At 39.6% G+C, this 27,801-nt stretch overlaps 1 protein-coding gene across 1 annotated transcript in view; it reads left to right on the top strand.

Moving 5' to 3' along the window:
* LOC126473286 (vigilin) overlaps positions 1–27,801 on the top strand; it is a 91,690-nt gene that overhangs the window by 12,231 nt on the left and 51,658 nt on the right. Inside the window, exons 5-15 of the mRNA XM_050100243.1 lie at positions 7,912–8,127; positions 10,739–10,922; positions 12,127–12,257; positions 12,391–12,684; positions 12,773–12,929; positions 14,724–14,899; positions 15,220–15,351; positions 19,810–19,956; positions 20,320–20,613; positions 20,707–20,925; positions 23,657–23,792. Of these exons, the coding sequence (XP_049956200.1) occupies positions 7,912–8,127; positions 10,739–10,922; positions 12,127–12,257; positions 12,391–12,684; positions 12,773–12,929; positions 14,724–14,899; positions 15,220–15,351; positions 19,810–19,956; positions 20,320–20,613; positions 20,707–20,925; positions 23,657–23,792 (2,086 nt within the window). The remainder of the gene's footprint in view (positions 1–7,911; positions 8,128–10,738; positions 10,923–12,126; positions 12,258–12,390; positions 12,685–12,772; positions 12,930–14,723; positions 14,900–15,219; positions 15,352–19,809; positions 19,957–20,319; positions 20,614–20,706; positions 20,926–23,656; positions 23,793–27,801) is intronic.

Below are 27,801 nucleotides of genomic sequence, written 5' to 3'. Positions count from 1 at the left end.
TTCTGACCAGTGGGGAAACAACCACAGGTAGCTGGTCTTAGAGCTTCAAGGTCCTCCTCTGTCTCTGGGACTGACCCAGTGAAGCCCTCCCAGCCAGAATCGCGGAATGAACAGTGAGAGAAACAGAAAAAGAAGGCACCCAAGAATCCAGACCATATCACCAGTCCCTACAAGCTCTGTGTTTGAGGATGAGGTGGAGATTCTGGCTTCTGCTGAGGACCTAGATCTCTCCGGACCCTTGGACGCAATGGACGTCACTCGCACATGTACTCAATCGGCGGCAAAAGATGACCCTGAGGCGTAACCTGCCTCCTAGAGTGCTCATGCCTTTCCAGCTTAGTGATGTTGTCATCCTCCAGTGGAATTGCGGCGGTTTTTTCCACCACCTTGCTGAGCGCTGCCAACTTATCAGCCTTCCTTCTGCATTGATCTCCAGGAAACTTGGTTTCCAGCGATGCGAACCACTGCCCTCCATGGCTATCGGGGTTATTATAAGAATCGGGCAGCTTTGGGTATCTGGTGGAGTCTGTGTCCATGTCCTTAACCCTCTTTACAGTGAGTGTGTGTCTCTTCAAACACCTTCAGAGGCTGTTGCTGTTAGGGTGTGGATGTCTCAGGCTGTTACTGTCTGCAGTCTCTATCTTCCACTGGATGGTGATGTCCCACAGCATGTATTGGCTGCTCTGATAGCCCAACTGCTGCCACCTTTTCTGTTACTGGGCGACTTCAACACCCATAACCCATTCTGGGGTGGGTTGGTGGCAACAGGCTGAGACACTGTCATTTGTCAAGTGTTGACACAGCTCAAATTTTCTCTTTTAAATAATAGTGCCTTCACACATTTCAGTGTGGCGCATGTCACGTACTCCGCCATCGACCTTTCAGTCTGCAGCTCTGACCTTCTACCATTTGTCCAATGGAGTGTACATGACGACTAGTGCGGTAGTGACCACTTTCCGATCTTTCTGTCACTGCCGCAGCGCACCTCCACAGATGGGCTTTGAATAAGGGTGACTGGGACTCGTTTGCCTCCATTGCCACTATTGAGCCTCTTTCTCATGACGCCATTGATGTGGTGGTTCACACGATCACCACCGGCATTGTTTCTGCAGCAGAATCTAAAATTCCCTTTTCTTCTGGATCCCCTTGGTGGAGAACTGTGCCTTGGTGGTCACTGGAGATCGCCGAGGCGATTAGAGATCACAGGCGGGCCCTCCAGCGTCATAAGTGGCAACCATTACTGGAACACCTCATTGCCTTTAAATGGCTCCATGCCTGAGCCCGACACCTTATTTGCCAGTGGAAGCAGGAGTGCTGGGAAAGGTATGTCTCCACCATTGGCATCTGTACCTCTCCATTGCAGGATTGGGCCAAGATTAGGCGACTCTATGGCTATCGGACCCCTGTCAGTGTACCTGGGCTTTCCCTGAATGGAGGAGTCTTTACTGACTCCGACATGATTGCAGAACTCTTAGCGGAGCATTATGCTCAGAGTTCCGCATCTATGAGTTACCTGCTGACCTCCTCCTCCCAGAAAGAGCGGTTGGAACGTTGGAGCCTTTCCTTCCATACCCGCCATCCCGAATCATACAATGCTCCATTCAGTGAGTAGGAATTCCAAAGTGCCCTAGCTGCTTGCCCTGATATGGCTCCAGGGCCGGATCATATCCACTATCAGATGCTCAAACACCTCTCGGTGAACTGCCAGTGACACCTCCTAGACCATTTCAGCTGTATCTGGGTTAAGGGTAAATTCCCATTGCACTGGTGGGAAAGTATCATCATCCATGTGTTGAAACCTGGCAAGGACTCGCTGGAGGTGGACAGTTGCCGGCCCATTAGCCTCACCAGCATTCTGTGCAAGTTGCTCAAACGCATGGTGAGCCGGAGGTTGAGTTGGTTACTTGAGTCTCGGGGCCTTCTGGCTCCATATCCGGGTGGGTTCCGTAAAGGCGGCTCTACCACCGATAATCTGGTCTGCCTGGAGTGTGCCATCCGTAAGGCATTTGCCCACCGTCAGCATCTGGTTGCAGTCTTTTTTAACATGCGGAAGGCATACGGTACCACATGGTGACATCACATCCTCACCACACCTCATGGGTGGTGTCTTAGGGGCCCGCTCCCGATATTTCTTCAAAACTTTCTGTTGCTTCGTTCCTTCTGCATGCAAGTTGGTCCCTCCCATAGTTCCTCCTGAGTCCAGGCGAATGGGGTCCTGCAATGCTCTGTCTCGAGTGTCTGCCTCTTTTTAGTTGCTACCAGTGGGCTAGCTGTAGCTGTGGGAACGTCCGTATTGGTTTCTTTGTATGCTGATGACTTTTGCCAGCACTTAAGCTCCACTGGCATTGCTGTTGCTGAACGGCAGCTATAGGGTGCTATCCACAGGGCGCAGTCCTGGGCCATCATGCACAGCTTACAATTCTCGCCACCAAGACCTGCATCATGCATTTCTGCTGGCGTCGCACTGTTCACCCTGAGCCACAGCTTTATCTTGATGGCGAATCTCTTGCTGTGATGGAGACGCATCAGTTTTTGGGCTTGCTTTATGATGCCCAGTTGACTTGGCTCCCTCATATTCGGCAGCTTAAACGAATGTGCTGGTGCCATCATAACGCTCTTCGTTGCCAGAGTCACACCAGCTGGGGTGCCAATCGGTGTACCCTTTTACGGCTGTATTGGGCATTAATTCAGTCCCACCTTGATTATGGGAGCCTGGCTTACGGTTCAGTATCGCCTTCCGCGTTGCGGTTGCTTGACCCCATACTTCACTGCGGAATCCGACTCGTAACTGGAGCTTTCCACATAAACCCTGTAAATGGCATACTTGTGGATTGCGGATCCGGTGCCTACATCTATTGGCCACTTATCCAGCACATGTTTGTAGCTTGCCCAGGCATCCCAATTACCATCTCCTGTTCGCCAACTCGGTCACCCATCTTCCAGAATGACTGTCCCGGTCAGGGTGTACGATCACCATTCGCGTCCGGGCTCTTGTCTCTGGGCTTGAGTTTTTCCCTCTCGCACCTCTTTTCCAGGCCCATATCCGTATACCCCTGTGGTGTGTGCCCCGCCCATGCCTTCAACTGGATTTGGCCCAGGGTTCAAAAGACTCGGTCTCTCCTGAGGCCCTCTGCCGCCGCTTTCTTTCCATCCTTGCCGCATTTCATGGCTCTGCTGTGGCCTATACCGACGATTCAATGGTTGCCAGTAAAGTTGGTTATGCTATTACTCTTGGGGATCATTCTGAACAACACTCATTGTCAGCTGGCTGCAATGATTTCACCGCAGAGCTTGTCGCCATCTCTCGCGCCCTAGAGTATTTCCGCTCCTGCTCAAGTGAGTCCTTCGTTATCTGTAGTGACTCCCTGAGCGGTTTACGAGCTCTCAACCAGTGTTTTCCTCACTCTCGTCTGGTGGGTACCTGGAGGGATAAATGGCGCACCATGCACTAACTTCAGGTCGTTAAGGAGACTACTGGTGTATGGTGCTCCTCCTTGTGGGCCTCTCGCAAGGACTCTGTTGTACTCTGCCGGCTGCACATTGGCCTCTTCTGTATGGCGCACAGTTATTTATTGCGCCATGAGGACCCACCTCTCCGTCACTGTGGTTCAGTATTGACAGTGGTCCACATTTTGTTGAACTGTCCGCTTTTAACTGCGCTGAGGCAGGTGTTTGCACTGCCTGATACGCTCCCTGCACTTTAACAGATGACGCTGCCATGGCAGGCTTAGTTTTGCATTTTATTCGAGCAGGGGGCTTTTATCACTCAATCTGAGGGTTTTTTCTTTTGTGTGTTACATTTGGCCTTTGGCCTACGGTTTTAGATTGGGTTTTTAGTGTGCGTCTTGGTGGTTGGCTTTTCCTTTTGTTTCCATGGTCGGCCAACCACTGTAACACTCTGTGTGTTTTTAAATTCCTCTTTTTTGGTCTTTGTCTCTGTCTTGTTCTGTGTCGTCCCTTGTCATCTCTGTTGCTTGTTTTTGTTCCTTGTGGGTTTTTCACGATCATGGAAAAAGGGACCAATGGCCTTTGTTGTCTGGTCCCTTCAACCCCCACAAACCAACCAACCGGGCATATGATAACATCGGTCTTGATCTCTTGTAGCTTTGTTATCCTTGGTGTGGGAATACAATTAATACTGTTTACAAGCATGGACTGTGGCTCAAGGATGTAAATTATGTGATGTGGAAGTTTGGGTCAGGTCGGGGAGTGTGCACAGTTAGCCAAAGTGGTTAAACAGGAAGTCGAGGTTAGAATTTCAGTCTAGCACAAATTTCCACATGACACTTATACAGGTGACTTCAAATAATTTGCAGTCAGTGAATAAATTTTGGTCCATAAATAAGTTTGCATAGCAGTACCATGGATTTGTTTATAGATTTGGCCTTTTAAAGTGGAAATACTTGAGTTAGGATATGATTGCCTAAGAGGTTTAGGAAGCAGGTGGTAAGTTTGGTATCAAGACAATGTTGGGAAAGTAGTGTCCCATGGCCACACTGTGGGCCTAAGGGATGTTGATGTCAAAGGATGTCGCAGCCAAAGTGACCAACAAGGAGTCTGGTGGTAATGGAGCAGTAATTGTGGAGAGGAGGTAAAAGAAGCGAGCAGTGTCGTGAATGTAGGATGAGGATCACAAACAATATTTAGGAGATGTTGCTCAACAAAGGCAGAGGTTTGCTCTGTGGCAGCATTGTACCCAACCAAAATGGGATGACCAGTAGGGAGACGAGGGGGTTGGGTTCTAGAGTTTGTGGAGTAGATAAAAGGTAGGAGCATGGGGGGTTGCTGGCGTAAGGAGGGAGATGGTTTCAAGTATCGGGTTCTGTGTACCTAAATCCTTCAGAAACTGTTTCAGGTGATGTTGGACACCTTATATGGGATCATGATGGTAAGTTATGCATGTAGAGTTGTTGGAAAGTTGTCAGAGACCTTCAGACACATAGTCACTGCAGTTAAAGACAGCTGTGGTGGAGGCTTTGTTTGTGGGAAGGCTGATAAGGTCTGGACTATTTTTCAGGTTATGAATAGCAGTGATATTGGACTCAATGGGGAAGGATGAAGTCAGGTTAAAAGTGAGTCATTGCCTACCACCTGCCTGCTCCCTTCAGCTTAGGCAGCTGCTTTCAATAACCAGTCTTGGAGTGGCCACAGAAGTGTTAGTTTTGATGTCTGTCTGGTTGTGTGTGTGAATGTTCATATTTGTGCTAGAAAAAGAGCAACAGTTCAAAGTTAGTGTGAATGATGTTTCCTGTTATATGTTTCTGTGCACCACACATTCATCTACAATAGTTGACCGTTTGCCTTTCCCGTGTTTTATGTATTGCTCAATCCAAGAATTTTTGTTATTGTATTTGTTAACTTAGGGTGCAACTTTACACATTAAATATAGCATTGTTAGGCCTCTGAATTAGAGAACTGACTATGGTGTCTGTAACTACCAGCTTGTCTCATCCCTTACATCATTTTCAAAGATTTTTGAGCAGATCACGCATGAAAGAGTTGTCACCCATCTGTGTTGTAACGGGGTATTGATCCCATTATGGTTTGGATTATAGGAGAACTTTTCTACTGAGGCAGCTGTTTATACTCTGGCTGAGCACATAAATTTCTTAAATGGTAAAATATTGCCAGTTGGGATCATCTGCAACTTAACAAAGGCATTTGATGGTGCCAGTTATAATATTCTAATAGAGAAATTAAATCTTTGTAGGTTACGTGGTTTGTATGTCTAGTTTAGTCCTGTTGAAGAAACAAGATCCAGAAAGTGACACTAAAGTGTTAGAGAAACACTATAATGGGGAGAAATAGCAATTGGAGATCGTGCAGTGCTTGGTCGTCGCCCCCCTTTACTGTTCTTGCTGTTTTTTTAACTAACTACCTTTTTACTTGCATCAGGAGACAGAATTAATATGTTTTGTAAATAATATCAGCATTGTTGTCAAGCTGGAAACAGAGACATGGATAAGGAAAATAATGAATGATATTTTGATTGAAGTTACCCGGTTTTATCTGCTCTGGCTAGCATTTGGCTAGCATTAGACTTAAGAAAAAATTCACTGCCAAAAATATTCTGCTTTATATTCACATAGTGCACCAACAAATAATATTACATAGGGCAGAAAGGTTCGTGGATGTACAAGTTGATGACCGACTGTAGCACAGAGTGGACCTTCTAACATGTTAAGGGTCAGCTACTTTTTGCCACTAGAATAAATTCCAAATTTGGGGAAGTTAAAGTATTTTACATATTTTCATTCATTTTTGTCCAATGGGATAGTACTCTTAAGATAACTCCTCATAGCCAAAAATATTTTTGTGCAAAAGAAAGTAATTAGAATTGTGTACGGGTATCACACACATACATCTTGCTGGTTTCTCTCTTAAGTAATTGGAAATATTTACCACAGCCTCACAGTAAATTTATTCACTAATTAAATTTTGCCGTCAACAATCATCTGCAATACTAAAAGGAAAAATCTTCTGCACGTCCTTGTAGTGAGTCTAACTTTGGCACAGAAAGGAGTGAAATATGCAGTTACAAAACTGTGTAACAATGTGCTCATTGAAATATCCATGACAGCTGAAGTATCTTTTTTTTGTCAAATATACCAGGTGTTCCTCTATAGAAGTAGTTTAGATGAAACCACAGGGTTGTTATAATTGAAGTTCCAATTTCAAAACATTGAAAAAGAAAAAAATCCCACTAAATTGTTCATTGTCCATTCAGTGTCATTTTGTAAATTGATTCGGCTACAAATGACAGATGAATCACAGTATGATGGCTGTGCTGAGAGTTGCACATTAAACCAACCATACTATTCAGTGTATGTGACAACACAAGTTTGGCATTAAACAATTGTGGCACTGTTAGTTAGGTAAGCCCATCCACCACATCAAGGTTGTACCACATCAGATGGGAAAAATCTGAATTAATTGTCCTGAGGCCAAAAAGCAAGAATGAAATCTATTTTTAATTGTTGTGAGACTGGCACAAGACATGTTAAATATGCTGTACACAGTTTCTGCCACAAGTTGAAACTGAGAAACCGTATGTTCCACAACAGGTTGGAGTGTCTTGGGTCAAGTTCAGAATGCATTGCATAATATGTACTTTCGGTTCAGGTACTTCTGTGATTGGAGCACTGAACACATCATCTTTCAGGTGACCCAACATCCAGACGTCGCCGGCCAGTTTGGCCACGCAGTTAAAGGCGCTTTAGTCTGGAACCGCGTGACCGCTACGGTCGCAGGTTCGAATCCTGCCTCGGGCAAGGATGTATGTGATGTCCTTAGGTTAGTTAGGTTTAAGTAGTTCTAAGTTCTAGGGGACTGATGACCTCAGATGTTAAGACCCATAGTGCTCAGAGCCATTTGAACCATCCAGACGTCGCACAGATTACAATCAGGTTATCTGGATGGCTAGGCTGTAGGGAAATGACCGATAATTCTAGCATTTCCAAAATGCCTTTGCAGCAGATGCTTCACTGGTGTAATTTGCAGAGTAGCGCCATTTTGCATAAAAATGATTTTACTCACACATCCATGTTGTTGAAGGGTCGGAATGACATTGGTGCATGAAAGACTCTTAGTACTTACCAGTGTCCTTTCGGGAATTCTCACTTTTCATCTGATTTTGTGTAAAGGAAGATCATACTTAATGATATATTCATATAGAGGAAAAGGTTATTTCTTTTTTAATGTATAATTAAATTATCTTTCTCTCATATGCGTGTGTTATATCATCTTGTGCGTGTGTGAAACTGTGTGTTTACAACTTAAGGGTTTGTTAGCTTAACAATAATGGAAATAACTTGCATAAAAAGTAGTGTAATAAGCAAGCATATCTGTAGTGTAATTTTTTATTCAGAGCATTTCATTATTGTCACAAATTGTGTCTCTCTTTTATTTCAGTCAAAACAAGCATATGAACGCCTCAATATTCCGAAGATATATCACCCATTTATATGTGGTGCAAATAACGAGCATGTGATTGCACTGATGAATGAAACAGGAGTGAGAATAAACATACCTCCTGTGTCAGTACAAAAGGATGAAATCACAATAGCTGGTGAAAAGGAAGGTGTTACAGTTGCAAAAGACAAAATCATGAATATCTACCGTGAAATGGTAAGTTTGTCCATAAAAAAAACATTTGTTGAAGGTGTGAAACATTTAAACTGCAGTGTACAGTGGAACTTCATTTAGGGACACACACACACACACACACACACACACACACACACACACACACACACACACACCATTGCTATTGCAAATTGCTCAGCACTTTTCTTTGTGAAATCTAATAAATTCTATCGATGGTTGGAACTATTAAGAACAATCTTATATTGAGTTTGTCGATCATATCTACTGAATTGTTTTGTTTATCTACCATTCTCAGCAGTATTGCTTGTTCATCTGAAGTAAAATACTTCAACATTTTCATATCAGGAAGTAGTTATTGTTAGCAAAATATATAATGAATTGGAACATGTGAAATACCCAATTTTCATATTTTTGAAATAAAAATTGCATGTTACAGTTGAGAAAGGACAAATAAAGTGCTAATTAATCAACAAATTTTAGGATCTATAGAAGAGATAACATAAATTCATAGATTGAATAAAGTAGGCACAATATGCTTACTAGATGATGTGAAACTGCTAAAGTGAATTAATTTCATTGCAGTTTTATGGAAACTCACCTTTAATAAAAAGAATTGTACACATCAGTCAGAACTTGTGCATACTTGTTGTTGTGCACCAGTGTCAGAAGCTTGTGGAACAAAAAATGATTAGCTGTAATGGATGTTCGTAAATATTTGCTACAGTGGATTTTTTTGTGTATAATGACTCGTTTTGACATTTAGACCTCTATTTATTTTGCTAGAGTAATGTGTGTTTTTTTTTTATAGCCATAGAAATAATAGCAGTAATTATTTACCCAAGATCCTTGTACAACAGGTATAGGATCTGTTAGATTAATTCAAAGTAAAAAGTCTTAAATACAGGTATTCGAATATAAACAAGTGTCTCATGAGGAGAGGACAGGTGATTGGTAGTGGCCTTGTTGAAGGAACTATCCCAGCACTTGTCTAAAGTGATTTAGGAAACCACAGAAAACCTAAGTCTGGATGGCCAGGTAGAGAATAAGCCTCAGTCTTCCCTACCCTGAGGGATAATAAATACTCTGCATTGTGATGATGTACCTAATGTACTAAGCTCTTATTTTTCTATATAAAAACAGGTTAGCTTAGTAATATAAAAAAAAATAATTGTACACTTTACATTTAGTTCTCTGCACTTCACACACACACACACACACACACACACACACACACACTTGCAAATGACTTTAGGGTCACAACCATGGTGCCTGCTTATGTTGCAGCTTGATGTCTTCCATTCTCTCTGTCTTAATAACTGAAGCAGCTTCCCATCATGATGTGTGGCTCCTTGACGAGACATTGCTATTAAGTACTAGTGATGATAATGCCCACCCACTCATGTCTACTTTGACTTCTATAACTAATCTTTGTGTAATGTGCAATATCTAAGAGATATGCTTTGAGTATTTAGGCAAGTTGTTATATTTGGCTTCAAGTTATTATTTTGAGCAGAGGAAAGAGGTGAGAAGGAAAACTGTGTTTAAAACAGGTCATCTGTTATACACGGACATGACAGGTCATGGTATAGCGATAGGCACATATGCAGATGGCGATAGTATCGTGTACAGAATATATAAAAGGGAAGTACATTGGCAGAGCTGTCATTTGTACTCGTGATTCATTTGAAAATATTTCTGTCATGGAATGCAGATTGGTAGTTGAACATGTGGGATATTCCAGTTTGGAAATTGGTAGAGAATTCAGTATTCCACGATCCACAGTGCCAAGAATGTTCAAAGAATACTGAATTTCAGGCATTCTCTCTCACCACCGACAATGCAGTGGCAGATGGCCTTCAGAAAACAGTGGCGTTTGTGTAAAATTGTCAGTGCTGACAGACAAGAAACACTGTCAAATAACCGCAGAGGTCAATGTGGGACATACGATGAACATATCAGTTAGGACAGTGCAGACTTTGGCATTTATGGTCTATGACAGCAGAAGACTGACCAGAGTGCCTTTGGTAGCAGCATGACATCGCCTGCAGTGCCTCTCCTCGGCCTCGGAACATTGATTAGGCCCTACGTGACTGGAAAATGGTGATCTAGTCAGACGAGTCCTTATTTCAGTTATGAGCTGATGGTAGGGTTCGAGTGAGGCACAGATGCCATGAAGCTGTGGATCCCAGTTGTCAATAAGGCATTGTTCAAGCTAGTGGCTCCATAATGGTGTGGGCTGTATTCACAAGTAATGGACTGAGTCCCCTGGTCCAACTGAACTGGTTATTAACTGGAAATTTTTATGTTCAGCTACTTGGAGATCATTTGCATTCTACAACAATGGAATTTTTATGAATGACAATGCACCAAATTACTGATTGATTTGAGGAACTCGTTGGACACTTTGACCAAGTGATTTGACCACCCATTTCGCCCAACATGAATCCCATGAACATTTATGGGACATAGTCAAGAGGTCAGTTCATGGCCAAAATCCTGCACTGGCAACACTTTTGCAGTTATGGACAGTTATTGTGTGAATTTTGGTAGGATTTATAATAAAACTTATTGTTTTCTGCATTGTAACTGCTGAACATTTGAACTGACTGAGTTATTGATTTTCCTTTTTCAGGAGAAAAAATGTACTGTGGTGTCGGTAGAGGTTCAAAAGGCTAAGCATAAATACATCATAGGCACCCGTCGAACAGGTATACAAGAAATCCTCAGAGAAACTGGTGTTAGTGTGGAAATGCCTCCTCAAGATTCAAGTACAGGAACAATTACATTGAGAGGCCCACATGATCGGTTAGGTAAAGGTAAGTGTTTGTGTATTGTTACTGATCAAATTATTGTGTATAATGTGTAATTTCTTGTAAGTGTTGTAGTTTTTTGTTTTCTGCAATGGTGGCCAGCTATCATGTGCTAATGTGCTGCAGCACTCTGTAAATATCACATTAAAATTCTGCAATTTCTTTTTTAATGTGAGCTGAAATTGCACTAAACTTACTCTATTTCTCTTAGAATCCGTGCTGATATGCAAATAAAAAGACAAAAATGTGTTTTGTAGCCCTCTTCCTGTGATAGGTAGATAACAGTGTTGAGTGCTGAACAGATGGTCAGCCGCGATATGATTGAATCAAGAGAAGGGGCGCAGTTGTCTGTTTTTAACTAAACGTACTCTGATGTAGTGTCATTCCTTCCAGCACTAAGAGTACTATGTTGCTCGCAGCACTTGGTCTATATTTTTCTTTGAAATTATATGTAACATATTGTGCAAGCATAGTGTGAGGGTTTTCATAGGAGTAACTGAAGCAACTGCTCCGTGGGTGAGTTTCTTGCAGAACTGACTGATAATTCATTGGCCCAGATTAGATTCCCACTGTTACTAATATTTTTTTTTGTAATTTTGTTTTGTTCCTTAATGTGTTAAACAATTATAAAATTTAAATACATTTAACAGTTCAGTTTATATGCGCAAAATTAATATATTTGATACAGTTATGAATACTACCCTTGTAAGTCAAAAAGGCTATAGACCGCCACGTTGTAGCACATTGGCGAAATTTTGCACTTGTGCTACTGGTTGGTACCATGACTCATAATTCTTAGAAGTTTGACTCCACCTACAGGTGTTCATTATTCGTACTAAATTGTGGTTATTATTTCTAAAATATTTCTCTGTTATTGTCATTTCATTTTGTCTCCTGTTAACCTGTGCATTATGTATGTATGTATTGCACTGTCATTACTGAATTGTTACAAATAAAGTACAGAAGTTTTTGACAACTAAGCACATTAAGATTTATTATCGTGGGAAAATTTTCTATATCCTGAGTAGTTATTCATTGAGGGTGCTTCCACATTCCGTTTTTCATTATTATTATTATTTTCATTATTATTATTGTGGCTTATTTTTCAAAGTGTGTCAGAGAATTGCTACTGGAATATATACTTTGATTATTCTTCAGTGTTGTCAGCTTGTATGCCTTAAAAGATTTGTTTGGTCTCTTCTTTTTTTAGCCTTGACTATGGTGTATGATAAAGCAAATAGCATGGAAACTGATGTGGTTGAAGCTCCAAATTGGATTCATAAGTATATTATTGGCCGCAAAGGGGCAAATATTAGAACAATTACTCAGGATTTGCCAAAGGTAGATAATCTTTAGGAATTTTAATTACTCAAAATTTGTGTTTGATAATGTTATATAGACTGCAATGGATTACACAAGACTTGCTATTATTTTACTTTCTTTAGATGTGATGGTGTGGGTTGTCTTATTTTAGGTTCATGTTGAATTCACTGATAAAGAGGACAAGATAAAAATTGAAGGTCCCCCTGAAGAAGTGGAGAAAGCAAAACAGGAATTGCAGAAGATGGCAAATGATTTGATCAATAAACTAACATATACTCAAATGACAGCTGACCCAAAATTTGCGAAACACATAATTGGGAAAAATGGTGTTAACGTTAACAGAATGAAAACGGACCTGAATGTTCTTATTAACATTGGTGAGAGTGATGGCATTACCACTATACACATTGAAGGTAATAAAGAAGGTGTACAAAAAGCTCAAGAGGTAAGGTTATTTGTGATTATGAATTTAATTTTGATTTCTCATGAAGTACTTTCAGAAATCAGTTTAATAATGTGTGTATGTTTTAAAGGAACTTAAAGAGATGTTACATAAACTTGAAAATGAGAAAGAAAAAGATATCATCATCGAGCATGGTTTCTTTCCAACAATAATTGGTGCTAAAGGTGAAAACATACGTGAAATAAGAGAAAAGTTTAATCAGGTGCAAATAACTTTCCCAGGACCAGGTGTGTACATTATTTCTTTATAAAAAAAGAAATTAAATAGAACTGAACATGTTGATTGCCGTAGTTTGGTAGTGGCATGTATGTATTGGATGTTTAAGGAAATCTACTAGCATTACGATAGCCCTAAATGATATTTTCTACCTATTCCCCAATTGTACTCACAAGTGTTTGTTTGAAGTTTTACTGTTTTTGAGAGTAGTTATTGAATTTCAACTGAATTCTGGGTACAATGTGAATGTGTTCCTTTTTATTCGTATAAATGTTGCTTCTGCTGCTTCTTCTTCTTCTTCTTCTTCTTCTTCTGTTTCTGTACATTTAGTGGTCGCTGATGTACTCATTCAATCTTTAACCTCACAATTCCCAGCAAGTTTGCTTAATTCTTAACTTTCTTCCTTTAAGTTGTGTTTTCTAGAGGTGAAAGCTGTACATGTACTGCTCGTTGCCATTATATATTCAAACTATTGAGGTATATCACCTAAACACTGAAACAGCATGTTCATAGTGGTGTCTTTTAGATATTTTGTTTTGTTCTGACTTGAGACCGGAGGTCATTCTTAATCTCAATTCATTACTGTGCATATTATTTCTGCTGTTTGGATGTTACTTTGTTTCTTTCGAGGTGGTCTAATACTTTAGAATTGCTAAAAGTGTACATCCCTTATAATTAATTTTTTTTCCATTTGGTGTTTCTCTCTTTTTTTTTTTTAAAAAAAAGAAACAAACAAAAAACGTGAATGCTGAGTGGGCCCTATGGAGTTTAACCAGCTTTTAATTTGCTTCCAAGAGATACTGTATGTAGTTTGGAAACACTAGTATTCCAGAAATGCATTGGAATTCTCCCATCCTTGTAAAGTCATTTCAACCCTTGTTGAAAGGGTTGTTCCAAAGATACACTATCTTCTGTAATAGTTCACCGGGGGAGGGGGGGGGGCAAGGAGGAGGGGGCAGGGGCAAGATGCATTACATTTTTGGCACTGTGTACCATGAGGGAAATGAGGATTTCTTGACTCACATTGTGAATCGGAGAGGAGATGTGGATGTTCCAGGAGATCAAGAAACGAAACACTAGTTCTTATAATTCAGGCACATGCCCTTGCCATGAAGCCAAAGTAACATGGAAGTTTATGTGCAGAATTTTTTGGGAAGAGAAGATGAATTGCTAAGTGTTGCACCACACTCCAATCAGTGCTAAATCTTGTCACAACATCCTACAAAAATTACTTTGATCAGCATAAAGTGATGTAGCATACTAAGACATAGTGCTGTTTCCATCCATGACAATTCTTGCCCTCATGAAGAGGATAAAATGTAGTGAGTTACTTCAAATGCTGGAAAAAATTTCCTAGTTTGTTATACACTCCGTACTTTGCTTTGTCTTCTTTTAATTTCTTGTTTAACCTGAAATCTTTCTTTGCTGGCTTGGAATCCCAGGATAACAATGGTGTCAGGCAGGCTGTTTGTATCATCACAGGCGGAATAAATTTTCAAAATGTGGATGTGGAATATACTGTCTTGTGATGTCACCACATTTGCAGATTGCATTTTGATTGCTGTTAGCTGGGTAGTGGTAATTATGGTCTTCGTACTCCTAATAGTTCCCTTTTGATGTTTCTTTCTCACAGTACCCATTTTTTTTGCTAAGCAAAGCTTTTTAATGTTGTATTTTGTTGTGTTCGGTATTTTCTATAGATTTTATCATCTCCTGTTTCTGAAACATTGTCCAGTTCTATGGCAATAACAAGAGATGTATATCTGGAGAAGAAGTTTTTGCAGTAAATTTGTTTTGTGTTACAGGTGAAAAACGTGATGTCGTTAAAATAAGAGGTCCTCGGGAAGATGTGGACAAATGCCACAAACATTTAATGAAAGTTGTGAAAGAGCTGACTGAAGGTAGCTGCATGCTTGAAGTGCCAATTTTTAAACAGTTTCACAGATTTGTTATTGGCAAAGGAGGTGCAAACATAAAAAAGGTAGTTAGTTTTCAGTAAATAAATTTTCAGAAACTTTTTTCTACTTGTATCGTAACGACAGAATATTCTGTAATAGATCTTTGAAATTGAATTGAACATGTGGTGACTGTGACTGCGTGCGTGTGTGCGGGCTCGTGGGGGGGGGGGGGGGGGGGGAGCTGCATCTCAGTTTTCTCTCTTCAAATGGGACAGATCATTTGGTGTCATTATTTGTCTTTTTTTTACACTGTGGATTAAAGAGCAAATAGTATGTCATGTTGTACAATTCGTTATACTCTTCTTGGGAATAAATCATCTTAAGTTCTTCCATATTATTTCAGATTCGAGATGAAACACAGACAAGAATTGACCTTCCTTCTGAAGGAGAGAAAAGTGATGTCATAAGAATAACTGGAAAGAAAGAGAATGTTGAGGAAGCAAAAAGACGTATACAAGAAATACAGAATGAACAGGTCAGTGGTCTGATCCTTAGATGTCATTATCTCATCCTGGTTAAGTTTCGCAGAAATTGTTTTAGGTGGTAATACTCTTTTACAAGTGATTATAAAGATTATTCTGGTAATATTTCGCTTAGAGCTTTAAACTACATTGTTTGAATGCAATGAAGGTGGTGAGAATATGTAACCACATAGTCTGAATAAATAATACTAATAATAATACTAGTTTGTGATTTCCAGTTTAATTTCATTTCAAGTAAATGACTTGTTCTGTAGAAACAAAATGAAAGTTATTAGTGGCAGGAAGATGATGATGTCACAGAGAAAGAGGTGGTTCAGGAACTACTTGCTGTTATAATGAGTCGTAAAATATGCACCTGTTGTAAAACTGCAAGGTGACACTTAACATGAAATGAAGTGTAAATATTCAGAATTTGGAAAGATTGAACAAAGTCCAGCACCAGAATTTGAGTGATGGAGTTCCACGCTCATCATAGGGTGCGGCAAATGCTCTTTCCAGCCCTTTGGAAGTGCAAGGAGAAGTACTTTTTGGAATCAAAAAATAATAATGTTGTTGAATGTTCTGAGCAAGTGAGCAAAAATAGAGTTGCTCCACCACCTCTCTCAGCTTATTAAATGGCCAGTGATGTTTGCAGGAGCAAGCGTTAGCTCTGTGAGAAGAATTTGAAATTTTTGCAAACATACTGTATTTGCCGGTATGTATGACACACTTTTTTTCCTTTGAAAATGTAATGTAGAGGCTCCATTTATTCAAATTTCTGTTTTCCAACTTGAAGCAATTTATTGTTAGCTTCCTTGCTAATTTGGAGCATTTCAGTCGTATAGAGTTCAGGGGATGTACATGCATCATCAATAATGATTTGTATATTGTTCTTCCAAGCTTCAGTTGGTATTGTTTACAGTGGAGATCCACTTGTCATACTTGTAATCTGGTTTTATTTGCAAACTATGACTGAAAAACGGCATTGCTATACTATTTATTTAACCTGAAAGTGATTACATGTGCTAAAGAATATGGAAACAGGACAGCACAAAGGCATTATAGGTTTCTTCAACAGAAAAAAAGATAAGAATTTGATGGAATCGGGAAGATGTTTTAAAGAAAGTACCTCGCAGTAAATGTAATCTAAAAAGAGGAACTGTTAATGGCCAAAACTTGTAGCAGAACTCAGTACTTACATTTTAGAAAGACAACTGGTAATTTCAGTTTGTACGAAAGTGATCATTCATCAAGCAAAAGCAATATTCACTAACAAAGGGATCACTGACTTCAACATCATAATAAAGACTTATCAGGAGAGATTTGCTTTGTATGCAGACCAAGACAAAAATGTTACAGAAGATGCCAGCCAAATAAAAAGAACAAATTGTTGAATTTCATTGATTTGACATAATCTCAAGGGAAAAAAGAAAAGAAACTTCCACAAATTGGAAATGTGGATGAGACTCTGCTAACCTTTGATGTGCCTTCTAACAGATGTGTGGATTCCAAGGGCACAAAAAGTGTTATGTTTAAAACTTAAGGGCATGATAAAATTCATTGCACACTTGCTTTATCCTGCTGTACTGATGGAACAAAATTGCCACCACATTTGATTTTTAAAAGAAAGATGCTTCCTAAGGAACAATTGCTGAAAGGAGCATTTGTCTGTGTACACAAAGGCTGGCTGGATGGTTGGAGGAGGAATGATGTGGATAGATAAAACTTAGTCTAGGTGACCTGGAGGCCTACTGAAGAAGCCTGTCCTATCAGTAAGGGTTCAGACATTAAAAATGGGCTGAATGAATTGAAGACTCAGTTTCAATATGTATCAAGGGACCATTCAAGAAACCTATGGAAGAGGAATGGAACAGACAGATGCAATGTACACATTTCGAAACTGCACCTTCAGGAAGGAAGAGACGACCTAGCATTTCGCAAGTTTGAGTGTAGGTCAAAGCTTCATAGGGCTCTATAAAAACTGAAGCACAGAAAAACTATTTAAGAAGTGTTTAATCAGTAATGCGCAGGATGATATGGAAGACAATTTATTGTGTGAGGCTTCAGGTTCTGACAACCAGCTTGAAGTGTTTATTCCTTCAGCCCTGAGGATGAATTTTGCAGATTTGAGGTTGAAAATTAAAAGGTGAGCACTTTCTTCTACTTCTATTGCCTAGATATTTGATGTATGTGAACATAAGTATTACAATTGTTTTGCAATAGCTATATTAAGTGAGAAATTTTTCTCCTAATAAAAACCTTTAAAAGTGTGGTGCGTCTTTTATGCCAGTGCAACTTATACCTGGCAAATGCAGTAATCCTGGGAAATCACCAGAAACTCCTGATAAATATCAGTTCAAATTCTTCAGTTCAACGGTGCTTTGGAACTGTCTTGCTCTTTGCCTGAACTACTTTCTGGTTATGTTTCTCTTGCAAGCAGAGGTCCCCAGGAGTGGTATTGACGTTTTAAAACCAAATGTGTGGCTATGTAGGGTAGTGTCCCAGGTGTTCTCTCTCACACTGCAATCATGTACCATTGTGGGCCCTCAGTTGTGAGAAAATAACATGAAAGAATTTCCTGTGACCCATTGCATGATTAAAGCTGCAGTAAAAATGTTGATTTTTGAAACCTCATGTCAGCATTAAGTTATAGTGGGTATGCCGAAGAAAGTGGACAGGAGTCCTATCACGTGTTAATTATTTTTTACATTGTTCATTATTTACATTCAATTAATTGTGGTTGCATGATGTGATACCTGGGAACGTAACCAACACAGTTATGTAAGTTGTTTCAGAAAGTTGATCTCACCTCTCCTTGCTAGCAACTATACATTCTGCGTAGAACATAGTTTTACTTTGACTTCTTTTACTCTTTTTCTCTTAGGCCAAGATGCACTGAGAAAAATCCAGTTGGATAACATCGCTGGGGTTGTCACGTGACAAACAATCAAAGACCTCTACCTAATGCAGAAGATTGCTCCTAGTCTGTGGATATTTTGAAGTGTACTTGAGGAAAAGGTTATTTGGGCTTGGGGTTTTCTGTCTGTGAGGAATATTTTGCTGTTGATGGCACTCACATTGGAAAAAGTGCAGAATAAAATAATGTTATTGCTAGAACATGAAGACATTGACTGGCAGTCATATTTCATTGTAGAAATGAAATGTATTAGGGAAGCCACAGAAATATTCTGCGTGAATGAAACTTGCAGAGATAGTAATATGATAGGAAATGTAGACAGAAGGATGACGTGGTGTTATGAGGTGGGGAACCACCTGTAAGAGACGTATTATTGGAATTGTTTGATCAAGCAAGGGGTCATCAGGGAGGCCCATTTAGAATTTTTGGCTAAATCCACAAAAAGTAACAACTGAGGTCAGATGAATTTTGAAAACTTGGAGACTGTTTGTGAATATGATTCTCCAAAATCTTCCTTCAAAGGCAGTCATTGTAGTGGAAAATTCTCCACACCATAAGGCAGCTGGACAAAATAACACATGAGGGTGGCTCTTGCAGTGGCTGCAAAAGAGGTGATTTGCTGCAGTGAGAGCTCAAGAAGGCAGGCTTTTCTTCGCCTTAATTCATGAACATACGTCTGGTAAAAAGTTGTATGTGGTTGATGGAAGTGGCTAAAGAGGAAGGCCACATGTCTGTCTGCTGCCCTATAATTGTGATTTAAGTGCAGTGGAAATGGCATGGGCAAAACTGAAAATGTTGTTCAGGGAGTGTAGCATATCAGCAGATGTGTCTAATAACGATCTGTTAATAACTAGGAAGAGTACTGCAGGAAGGTCCAGAAACTAGAAGAAAATATATCCTTAGATTTCAATAATTGTCGTTCAAGGCGAAGTAGTGCAAGTGGTTAAAAAATATACTTCATTGAGTGTTTTGGCTTTGGGCAGTTAAATCATTACAAGAAAAATGAAACTCTGCTTACCAGTTAGGAAGTGGAGTGTGTGTTGAGTGCCGAAGGACAAGAGTACGCAAATGTGACAGATAACTAAACTATTGCAACTGGAATTTCCAGTGAAGAACCATTGATTGACAGGAATTGATGAAAGTAAGTTTACGCAATTTTTTTCCATAGCAAAGATGTGGAAGTTACTCAATGAATTTCGAATTCTCAGTGTCAAGGAAATGCATTTTACAATGCAAGATTATTAGGTTTGCATATAAGTATAGGCTGTTGTTACGGTAAACTTGGAGTTAGCATTGATTTGACATCTGTTTTATGTTTTACATGGTTTTGTGTAACTGTTTAGTCATTTTTTTCTTCTCTTGGCTGGACTAGGTGACTCGGGAAGATGCGGTATGTGTTCTTGATATTAGTTATGTATAGAAATGTGGTACTTGCTGAACACTGTGTGTGTGTGTGTGTGTGTGTGTGTGTGTGTGTGTGTGTGGAGAGAGAGAGAGAGAGAGAGAGAGAGAGAGAGAGAGAGAGAGAGAGACTCACTTTGATATTTATTTTTAGGCAAACATAGTGACAGAAGAAATTACTATCCCTCCAAAATTCTACAACTCCTTAATTGGGGCAGGTGGAAAACTGATACATACAATCATGGATGAGTGTGGTGGAGTCAATATAAAGTTCCCACCAGCTGAAAGTAACAGTGACAAGGTAAGAAAATTTAACTACTGCATGCTGTAACATATATAAGTGGAAACATTGTGGTTAGTGTAGTATCAGTTAACTCTTCATATCTTACATTTTAAAAAATATCTACTTTAAGTAGTGTGTAAAGCCAATTTCTGTACAAAGACGACTTAAAATATTTGTTTTATGTTTACTGTGGTAATGTGTTTTAATATCATTAAAGTGTTGAAATTCTATGTGCTCTGTATCACAAGCTCTATGGAATCAGTGCACAAATCTAGGAGGTGTTCTTACATTTGAAATAAGTAGAATATTACCAATTAAAAGAGCAACATATTATTTCACAGATGGCTTACCAAGGCCTAACGCTGATTCACTGTTGTACAGGTTACAGTACGGGGTCCAAAGGATGATGTTGAAAAAGCATGTCAGCAACTCCGGGAACTGTTAAATGAGCGGCAGCTCTCCAGCTACACAGCCGAAGTTCGTGCCAAACCACAACATCATAAATTCCTCATTGGCAAAAATGGTGCAAAAATTAAAAAGATCAGGGATACGACTGGTGCCCGTATTGCATTCCCTACTGAGGATGATCAAGACAAAGAAGCAATAATGATTATTGGACGAAAAGAGGCTGTGGAAAAAGCAAAGGCACTGCTTGAAGAAGATATTAAAGAAATAGTCAGTTTCTTTAACACTTGGGAACTATTATTTCTCATTCTATATCTGTAATAAAGTTGTGTTTAATGGTAAACTCTACATTTTTGCTTTCAGGATAATACTGTGGAAAGTGAAATGACTGTTGATCCGAAACATCACCGTCACTTTGTTATGAGGCGAGGTGAAGTGCTTAATAGGATATCGGAGGAATTTGGGGATGTAAAGATATCCTTCCCACGTCCTGGTGTATCGAGTGACAGAGTCGTTCTAAAAGGAGCCAAGGAATTCATTGAATTGGCAAAACAGCGCATTCAGGAAATTGTCACTGATCTGGTTAGTATAATTTTGTGCCATCTGTAAGCAACTACTTGCAGATAAGTACCCAATTGGCTTCAGAGATATGGTACTTATTTATTTTGGGATTATCAGATATGTTACTAATTTGGGTCTCCATGTTCAGAGATATTTTATGCTGATATAACTGTAAATAAAGTTTGGGGCACGCATCCTTTGTTTCACTTTCTTAATGAGATTTTAAGAGAGACCTCAATGTTAACAGTAAGTTTTCAGTAAGTGGCCATAGTGAAGCCTCATATAATATACGAAGTATAACTGTATTGTATGTTGAATCATGACCATAGTAAATGACCTATTTTTATTCAATGTGGAGATTTTCTTTCTGTATACATTACTAAATTGAGAAACAGGGTAATGCGCTGCTGAGGACTTAATGATGTTTGTTTCACTGCGCAAAGTACTCAAAGGCTATACATGTATCTGTATCAGAATAACAGTGTGTTTGACGACAAAGCACAGTTGAGTGTGGAAAGGGGTGATGTCAGTTTGCCGAAGCATGCATGTGCATTAGGACTGTAGAAGCAACAGCTGTGTGGTTCCCTACTGGACTACCTTCTTGCACCACCTATTAATGTGCAGTGTTGAGGTTACTTTACAGGATCGTTGTATCCATCTAACTTAACAAACGCACTCCCATTTATAAGATTATACTTTGCTCCTGTTATTTGTATTTCTCAACAAAAGCAACAGGAAGCGCACTGATTTTACAATAATCAGAATGAATCACATTCAGTTGTCTTACTTAGTACATAAGGGTGTTAAAATGGATCTGAATTATTGATGTAAATTCAGTAACAAACAACATTAAAATAATATAACTGTTTGAGCACTTACCAATCACTGTAGTGTGCATGTAGAGTTTTATATTTTTGCAGAGGAGTATTACTTAGTAATAAGAGTTCTACTGTGCAACTGCAGTACACAAGATTCAATAAAAAATACGAAATACAGGCAGTCAAATAAAGACAAATTAAGGCAAAGGGTAAAAGCTAGTTAGTTCAGAACCACTTTCTTCCCAGACATTGTCATTATCTGAGCTCTGGTCAGTGGATGCGCCACTGGAATTGTCTAAGAATATAATTATATTGTCAATATTATTCTCTACACTCACTCCACTTTTCCATGCTTCTTTAACAACCATTACTGTGTGGCGTACAATACTTTTCCACTTCTCTGGTGTTATTTGTGCCACTGTTTCCTCTAACAGTCTTTGAATTTCTGCCACAGTAAAGCTTTTGCTATTTGTTACCACATAATTATTAATGTGTGCCCAAATCATTTCGTTGGTAATAAATTGACAGTGGTATGGTGGAAGCCTTAGAACCTTGTGGCCATGTTCTTTAGTACCTTGTCCATAACACACTTTTGAAGCTGTAGCTTATTTTTCTTTCCTATTTTCATGAGTTCTGCCTTACAAAAATCATCCTGAATTTTCACGTTGTGGCATTTTAACTATTCAACAGTGTTGGCTTTTTTCGTTGCTGTCATTGGAGCTTTATCTTTAATAACTGAACAGTATGGGGCGTTATCCATTATAGTGACAGATGACCAATTTAAGTTTATCAGTAATTGCCCCCCTTGAACCACTTCAGAAAACTATCGTGGTTAATATCCTTGATTTGTAAACAAGGGAAGAATTAGGTACGAAACAGTTGCAGTTCCAGCATGCGAGACAATAATTATTGTGCCCTTTCCCACTGGAACAGCAGAATTTCCACATATGCTATCATCTGTCCAGTTCTTTGAGACGGAATGAATGGCATTTGTCCATGTTTCGTCAAGCCACTCAATGGCTTCAAATGGCACTTTCATAGTTCTTAAAAATTGATAGTGCCAGGCTACGATGTCACCTCCATTATAATTTTTCATCCATTAATTTTTTTATTCCAGAAACAGAGAGCTCTGACAATCTTTAACAAAGATGTTTTGCTGCCACTGAATGACTCTGCCTTGCAAAGAGTACACAGTTTTTTTTTCTTGTTCGATGTTCCTTTCTCATGAAACATCTATATATGTGATGGTGAACAGCATCTTGTTGAATAGTCAGAGTTTGTTACACATAGTTTGTCTTCTTCTTTTCAGGTGTCCATAGTTTGGATGAACCAGGCTCTTCCTCTCTGCACAATATTTCTCCTTCCAAATTTAGGTGACAGTATTTTTGTGTATCTTCAAGGCGTGTGCAGTTCTTTCAACTACCTTCATTAAAGACAATGGAGTTGCTCTCTCTGCTTCTCAAAATATTTCCGCAATGAGCCTACAAACTCACTTGTCTGACCATGCAGAACATTAATAGATTGCTGAACTTTCTGTTTACCAGCCACACTTTTTTTTGAACGCTTCTACTATAAGCTTAAGATATTCTGTAGTGCAAAATAAACACGCCTCACAGAGAAACTGACCACGACTGTTTGTGTTACCGGCCGTGATCATTGCTTGCAACTGGCTACAGTAGCCGCTACTTGCAGTAGCAGATAGATTTGGCAACGATGAAAGGAACAGGAGGTGTGGCCATGCACATTGTTTGGCTGTTGTTGTTGTAGCAGCTCTGTGAAAGCTAGATGTCAATGGTTTTGTTATTGTGATCTGGGTATTTTTTAAATTGCTTATATAAACCAATTTGGACTCAGTTTTCCTATCTGATTTTTAAATGTAATTCATTTGCAAAGTGATTGTTATTGACTACATTTGCTTATCTCTTTAAAAACAGGAATCTAGAGTGACAATTGAATGTGTCATACCTCAGAAACACCATCGTACAGTAATGGGTGCTAAAGGACGCAAGGTCCAGTATATTACATCAGAGCATGATGTCCAGATTAAGTTCCCAGACCGTGATAACCAAGGTGAGTTGCATGATGATACTGTCTTTCCCTAGGTCAGAACAAAGGTAACTTGACACTTGGGTGCAGAAAGGAGTGACAGTATTTTTTTTTCCATTTTTTGTGTATGCATTATGGCTGTGATGAGTGTAACTGGGAGCTATGTACACAGTAATTTCACATGCTCCTTATTATTGTAGAATATTTAGATCTCTCTGTTGTAGTAACACCCTTATAACTTTTCTATGTGCTTTCGCTGCCAGTCTCTTCTGTGCACTGAACATCTTTTCTGAGTAAAAGAGCTCACAATGGAAATGAATTGCAAGTATTTTACTGGTAAGAAGCATAATCTGCACCTCACTCTTGTAGCAGCACCTGAAATAGAGTTATGTGGCAGTGGTAAACAAAAAATATGTAACCTAGCAACATTCTGGTGATTGTTGCTATGGTAGGTAACATGGTGTCAATCATGTTAGGATCTAGGTATTAATTACAAGACAAAACTATAGCATGAATTCCACTTTTGATCTCATGTCCAACTACTGGGCGTTTGCTTCTCCTCCATTGTCTGAGTGAAATGATTACATTGATTTTCAGTGTTTTTTTTAACATTTTATTGTTTTTCATGCCACAGTTACTGGAGAAGAATAAGATGTTTGTAGTATGGGTTGAGCAAAGGACATTAGAACCAAAGGAAGAGTGTTAAAATGAGAAAGAGAAGCATCAAGAAGTGATTGTAAAGAAAAAGAAAAATGGATGAAAAAATGGACCATGATGATGGAACAGGATAATAAACGAAGGAAGAAAATACTATATAGAATGATAAGAAACAGAAATGACAAAGAATGCAATAATAGCTGATAAAAATGAGGAGTAGGAATAGGACCTTAGAGCTGTGGAGTACATACTTTGATGATCTGCTGAACCCGGATGAAACAGTGGACGATTATCAAAACATAGAGTGGATGAGAATGAACTGAAACTGGGAAAAGATCTAATGTGATTGAAGAGGCAGTAAAGAACATAAGAAAAGGAAAGGCATTGAGGAAATGATCAGAGCATCAGAAGAGCTGGCAGCACAGTGGCTTTATGGTGTTATGAAAGCTGTTTGGAAGGAACTGATGACTTCGTGATTCTTGTTGGACAATTCCGGAGAACAGTGGATAAACTGCCAAGGGAAAAACTGTATGGCTTCAGGCTAGGAATATTTGCAGTAAAACTGCTGAGTATGGGACAGATCTGCTGATAGCCTTTCTGGATTTAGAGGAAGCATATATCACCACATCCAGAAGTAAAGTTTGGGAGATGCTAAAAAGAAAGGTAGAGGCAAACTGTGCTGAAGATAAAAGGAGAGGAAGAGAGAATAGAGAACAACATGACAGTGCACTTCCTTGTTTCAGACAATCTCCTTTACTATTCATATTGATGATGGACGATGTAATGACAAGACAGACAGGCTAACTGAAGTGTTATTTGCTGATGATTTGATTGTGTGTGTGACGATAAGGAAGTACAGAAGCAATTATATACTGTTGGCCATTCAAAATGCAACTCAAAATAGATTTGGGAGACAATATGTTGTACAAAGATCACATGATTTGAAATACAGCCCCGCGTGAAGTGAGGAAGGTGATGAAATTAGTATAGAGTGTTGCTGTCATTGCCAGCTATAACACCTGTTACAAGCCTCTGCATTACGTCAGAGACTCACGATGTGTTATTGTGGTATATCAGACAATGCTGCTTCCACATATTGCCAGAGTTGATCTGGTGTAGCAGCAGGTGGCGTATCCCGGGCCAGCCATTCCATAGTCATCAAACAGACGTTCTCGATAGATGAAAGATTTGGAGAACAGTGAGGCCAAGGCAGCAGTGCAATCTGATAGGTGATGAAGTCTTGAACATTGCGTGTCCTGTGTACCCATGCGTCATCCTGTTCGGCTGTTGGGAAGCTATGATGTTATGGGAGGACAACAGGCTCCAAGACTTCAGCGATGCAACACTGGCTGGTTAGTGTACCAGCAATGCATATTAACAAGGGAACCTCCCCATCGCACCCCCATCAGATTTAGTTATAAGTTGGCACTGTGGATAGGCCTTGAAAAACTGAACACAGATCAATCGAGGAAACACGAAGAAGTTGTGTGGAACTTTGAAAAAAGAAGCAAAATATACAAACTGAGTAGTCCATGCACAATATAGGCAACATCAAGGAGAGTGTGCGTTCAGGAGCGCCGTGGTCCTGTGGTTAGTGTGAGCAGCTGCAGAGTGACAGGTCATTGGTTCAAGTCTTCCCTCGAGTGAAAAGTTTACTGTCTTTATTTTCGCAAAGTTTTGATCTGTCCGTTCGTTCATTGACGTCTCTGTTCACTGTAATAAGTTTAGTGTCTTGTGTTTTGCGACCGAACTGCAAAAACGTGCGATTAGTAGATGAAAGGACGCGCCTCTCCAATGGGAATCGAAAGCATTTAATCGCAAGGTCATAGGTCAACCAATTCCTCCACAGGAAAACACGTCTGATACATTCTATACGACACTGGTGACGGCAAGAGTGTCACATGACAGGAATATATTGTCGACCCACCTAACTTGTACACTTGGCGAATGGGTAAAAAGATTCTTCTACCTTGCCCGATTTAGGTTTTCTTGTGGATGTGATAACCACTCCCAAAAAAGTGATAAAAACATGACAGTTTATCACGTAAACTGCAACAAATGAATGCAACAGTTTCACAGTCGCACAGTTTTTCCTGGGCTCTGTCAAAACATATGTTTTTAACGTTTTCAAATTTTTCCCTGTGTAGACCGTCAAATCCTGCATATGTCCAAGCAAATCTGAACATGTCCTGGAATTTTGGAGAGCGAAGTTGATTATGTGTGACTGCCTGAACTTTGATAATTGTCTGAAAATAAAAAATTAAACTTTTCACTCGAGGGAAGACTTGAACCAAGGACCTCTCGTTCCGCAGCTGCTCGCGCTAACCACGGGACCACTGTGCTCGTGTTCTTACATTATCCTAAATGTTGCCTATGTTGCGCATGGACTACTCAGTTTGTATATTTTGCTTATTTTTTCATAGTTCCACACACATTCTTCCTGTTTTCTCAATTGATCTGTGTTCAGTTTTTCAAGGCCTACCCACTGTGCCAACTTATAACAAAATATGAGGGAGGCGCGATGGGGAGGTTTCCTTGTAAGGGGACGCAAGAGTGGAGTCCAATACAGAAAATGTAGCATGTATTTTCGGCGAATTTCACAGGTAAATTTTTGTTTATAAATGACTAGACCTACAAATTTAAAAGATTGTCAAACTAACGTGCTCGAAGATAAAGCCTCAGTACTTGGAAATTGACAGTTAAATAGAAGTATTGATTGGGGAGCTTTTTCATTGGAATGTTGGTGCAAAAGCATACTTAAACACTTATTTTTGTTCCCAAACTGGTCATTTCTTGTTTTCTCCTCTTTGCTGTATTTAAGATTTCAACAAATTTTGTTCCTATTGAGAAGCAGCATTTTCTGTCCCCATGAACATAGTACTTCTCTGATTCAAGGTGTTTCTCGACATTATTTTTCTTTTCTCACCCAAATTGATTATTACAGAATCTATAGAATATTGACTTCAACCTTTAGTGGGCATTCATAACCATGCGACACATACTTAACAACACTACAGAGAGAACTGACAACGTACTTGGCATAGAAAATAACTTTATTTGCACTTGAGGGGAAGACTTTTGGCTTGATAGTATTATGTTAACAAGTTTTGTTTTCTAGTCGCTGTTGTGAAGAGTGCACACACTATAAACTGGTAGTTGGCAGTAACGATAACAAAAAAACTAGAATTATGACCAGGAGAGGAATGGTGTGGGGAAACAAGCCTCGCATCTTTGTCACAGGGCATCCAGCATGCACCCATGTTTTGTTTTTCTCCAAAAGCAGAAATAAACATGGTCAAAGGGACCCAGTTGCCTTCTGGTGATGTGAGGGTCGTAACTGAACTCCGTAATGGAATGGAATTAGTCTCCTCACTCA

This window comes from Schistocerca serialis, chromosome 4 (assembly GCF_023864345.2).
Source record: "Schistocerca serialis cubense isolate TAMUIC-IGC-003099 chromosome 4, iqSchSeri2.2, whole genome shotgun sequence".
Classification (NCBI taxonomy): domain Eukaryota; kingdom Metazoa; phylum Arthropoda; class Insecta; order Orthoptera; family Acrididae; genus Schistocerca; species Schistocerca serialis.
Note: the sequence above shows the minus strand (reverse complement) of the source record. Positions and strands in the feature narration are given on the sequence as shown.